Genomic DNA, 4,026 nt, shown 5'->3' on the forward strand with positions numbered 1-4,026 from the left:
TAAGTAGCTTCTAAACTTCTCAAACGCGAAAACCACAGCAAGGAGTTCCTTTTCAGTTGTCGCATACCTCGTATGGGCATCGTCCATGGTTCTGCTGGCGTAGTAGATCACATGGAGCTTTTTATCTATTCTCTGACCTAGTACTGCTCCCACAGTGTAGTCTGACGCGTCACACATAATCTCGAAGGGATGGTCCCAGTTAGGAGCTTGAACTATGGGTGCGCTCACCAAAGCCTCCTTTATCTTGTTGAAGGAGTCTAAACAGTATTTGTCAACAATAAACTCTGCTTCCTTGCAAAGTAGCCGCGTTAACGGTCGTGCAATCTTAGAGAAGTCTTTAATGAATCGCCTATAGAACCCTGCGTGCCCTAAAAATCTTCTGACATCTCTCACTGATTTAGGAGGTTGCAGCTGAACCATTACTTCGAGCTTAGCCTTGTCGACCTCTATCCCCTTTTCTGAGATCTTGTGCCCTAAAACTATTCCCTCCTGGACCATAAAGTGGCACTTTTCCCAGTTTAGCACTAGATTGGTTTCCTCGCACCTTTTTAGCACCTTGCAGAGGTTTGACAGACATGATGAGAAAGAATCTCCATAAACCGAAAAATCGTCCATGAAAACCTCCACCATTTCTTCTATTAAATCAAAGAAGATAGATGTCATGCATCTTTGGAAAGTTGCGGGAGCATTGCATAAACCGAAAGGCATCCTCTTGTAGGAAAAAGTTCCATAAGGGCAGGTGAATGTTGTCTTCTCCTGGTCAGCAGGGTATATTGGGATTTGGAAAAATCCACTATACCCATCAAGGAAACAGTAGTAAGGGTGGTTAACTAGTCGTTCCAGCATCTGGTCTATGAAAGGCAGAGGGAAATGATCCTTCCTTGAGGCTGCGTTAAGCTTCCTATAGTCAATAAACATTCGATGACCAGTTATTGTCCTCGTGGAAATTAGCTCATCTTTCTCATTTTTTACGACGGTTATTCCTCCTTTCTTTGGAACGCAGTGCACTGGGAACACCCAAGTACTATCAGAAATAGGGTAGATAACTCCAGCATCAAGCAGCTTCACAATCTCCTTTTTCACCACTTCTTTCAGGTTCGGATTTAGGCGACGTTGAGGCTCTATACTAGAGTACGATTCATCTTCAAGGTTTATCTGGTGGGTGCACAGATCAGGGGATATACCCTTGATCATCTAAAGTATAGCCTATTGCTCTCCTATAATTTCTTAATTGAGTGCAAAGCAATTTCAATTCCTTTTCAGGCAGGCTAGAGTTAACGATTATTGGATAAGTTGAATTAGGTCTTAAGAAAGCGTACCTTAGCCCATCTGGAAGAGGTTTTAGTTCCACTTTAGGCGCCTTAGATTCTGGCCAATCATCGGTGATTTGGAGTTGCTGCTCGAGGTGGTGCTCGATCACTCTACTCGATGGGGCGATCGGGTCAGTGTCCGGGTTGGTTGGTGTCGAGCAACTGCAGGACATGACGTAGGAGTTGACCACTCACTTGTCCAGGCTTCTATTGTCGAGTACCATTCCCTCTCTTTCAGCTTCCATCATGTTCTCACTTAGCTCTGGTTCGATGACATCTAGATAAGTATCAAGCATCTCCTTGTAGAGCTCTGTTTCTTGATGCACGAATCCCTCCTTACCATCATTTGTCAGTGTTGTTTGTAAGCAATCCCCTATCGCAATCTCCTCAAATACCTCATCACGCTATTTTTCTAACTCTTCTATCCAGAAGGTTTGACCAGCTATTGTAGGTTTTTTCATAGTCTCCCGGATGTCAAACTGCATAGTGAGGTCTTCCCCGAGCTTCAGATAGATCTTCTCGTTCCTCACATCAATCATTGCTCCCGCGGTGGCTAAGAATGGTCGTCCTAAGATAAGCGGATCCCTTGGTTCCACATCCATTTCCAAAACTACGAAGTCGGTTGGTACGTCTACTAACCCTACTTTGACCGGCAAATCTTCCAAAACTCCTCTTGGCAACCTCGTAGTTTGATCGGCCAGAACCAGCTGGATGTCGTTAGGCTTGAATTTCTCGAATCCGAGACGTTTAGCTACAGTAAGTGGCATCAAGCTGACTGATGCCCCCAAATCACAAAGACATCTTCCGAACTTCAATGGTCCGATCGAGCAACGTAAAGTAAAAGATCCAGGGTCGCTCAGCTTCTTAGGCGCGGCAGTCCTCTGGATTATCGCACTGCACTCATGATTGAGTATAACCATCCCTTGTACTTGCTTGATCCGCTCCATAACTGCATCCTTCATGAATTTCTGGTAAGGGGGAATCAAAGTGAAGGCGTCCATTAGGGGCATGCAAAGTTCGAGTTCTTGCATCTGTTTTTTGAACAATGCCTTGTACTTTTCCAGGAGTTCCCTGCGAAATCGTCCAGGGAATGGCAGAGGTGGCTTGTAAGGTGGGGGAATGAATCTCCTTTCTTTCTGCTTTTCTCTTCCCGGTTTGTCTGCAGGAGGCAGAGGTACTGGTGGGTCAACTCGATCACCTGTCCTAGTAGTGTGGTCGGGTGAGGGGTCGGGTTATCCCGGGAGGTGGCTTGGTGGTTCAGCAGAAGTGGTCGGTTCACCGAGGTCCTCCCCATCTAGATCATTACTGTCCTCAGTGATGTCGATTGGTACTGTTCTAGGGGGTAATTGTCGGCCACTTCGTAAGGCGATCGTGTTTGCAGACTATGTGGGACTGTTTGAGGCGGAAGCCGAGTTATCCGTAATCACCTGAATTTGCGATCCCAAGGCATCAAATCGTTTATGCAGTTCTTTGAAATTGGCGGACAGATGACAAGCGAGATTGTCGAATCTTGCATTAATGCTAATCGTGTTTGTCTTTTGAGTGTAGAGGACTGTGTGCATTAAGGATAGCAAATCCAGCAAGGACGAACTCGATGGTGGGTTCGGGCTGTGCATCGGGGTTTGGTAGGGCACGGTTGGGTTTGGCCTGTAGTTGTTGTACCCTCTGTTGTAACCTCCTTGGTTGTTGATGTAGTCAACTTCCTCTAGCTTCATAGTCTCCCCGTCTTGTTGTAGAAACTGCTCTTCCTCTGATATAGCATGAACATGCTTCTGTTGGTTGAGGAGCTGATCGAGCTTGTCATTGAGGGCTTTTATGTCCCTCTTGTACTTGGCATCTTCCTCTCCTGTTGATCGCACAGAGCGTCATATTCCTCATTGTAGTTGCCATCAGATTGAGCCAAGTTCTCAACTAGGTCCCAACCTTCATCAACTTGTTGAGGAAGTTACCATTACTTGCGGTGTCCAGCAACATCCGTATCTTGGGGACCACTCCTCTGTAAAGTGTGCTCAGAAATGAAGCATTACTGAAGCCGTGATGTGGACATCGAGTAGTGTATCCCTTGAAACGTTCCCAAGCTTCATTGGAGAAGCCTTGAGGTTCTGGAGTTGGAGAAGAATTTGGCTAGGAATGCCTTCTTGCATGCTTCCCAAGTGGTGATGGACTCCTTAGGGAGCGATTTCTCCCAAATATGTGCTTTGTCTCCCAAAGAGAATGGGAAAAGCCGGAGCTTGTATCCATCTTCACTGACTCCATTGATCTTAGTGAGGCTACATAGCCTATCAAATTCATCCAGATGATCCAATGGATCCTCCATTGGTAATCCATGAAACTTATTGCTCTGTATCATCTGGATGAGACTATTCTTGATCTCAAAATTATTATTTTGCACAGCTGGTGGCACAATGCCATTCCTTTGAGTGTGAGTAGATGGAGCATTTCCTGCTCCTATATTGGTCCTTGCTTGAGGAGCTGGTGGACCGTTATGATTATTCATCGTCTCCTCAATGATTGTTGGTTCTGGTTGAACTTGTTGTTGTCTGAGTAGCTGAGGTCTGTCGATGTTGTCGATGAAAGGACTCAGGTTCTGGCTACCTCTGGATCGTGTTTGCATGCACAGGTAGGTGTCTGAGGGTGTACACGAGGATCAACTCGATCCAGGTGATCGAGTGACGGGTCGGGTGGGTACTCGGGTTGTACCTGAGATTCAAAACAA

The 4,026-nt window shown here is 46.0% G+C and overlaps 1 protein-coding gene and 1 pseudogene across 1 annotated transcript; one reads left to right on the plus strand and one right to left on the minus strand.

The window, feature by feature from the left end:
* Positions 1-1,714: 1,714 nt before the first annotated feature.
* On the minus strand, positions 1,715-2,311 carry LOC147933183 (uncharacterized). The gene has a single exon (XM_087477326.1). It carries the CDS (start codon positions 2,309-2,311, stop codon positions 1,715-1,717), a length of 597 nt encoding a protein of 198 aa, XP_087333452.1.
* A 1,028-nt stretch (positions 2,312-3,339) lies between these two features.
* LOC147933184 (small nucleolar RNA R71) lies at positions 3,340-3,412 on the plus strand (annotated as a pseudogene).
* The last annotated feature ends 614 nt before the right edge of the window (positions 3,413-4,026 follow it).

The sequence above is a fragment of the Camelina sativa genome, chromosome 12, assembly GCF_030686135.1.
Source record: "Camelina sativa cultivar CO46 ecotype springtype chromosome 12, ASM3068613v1".
Lineage (NCBI taxonomy): Eukaryota > Viridiplantae > Streptophyta > Magnoliopsida > Brassicales > Brassicaceae > Camelina > Camelina sativa.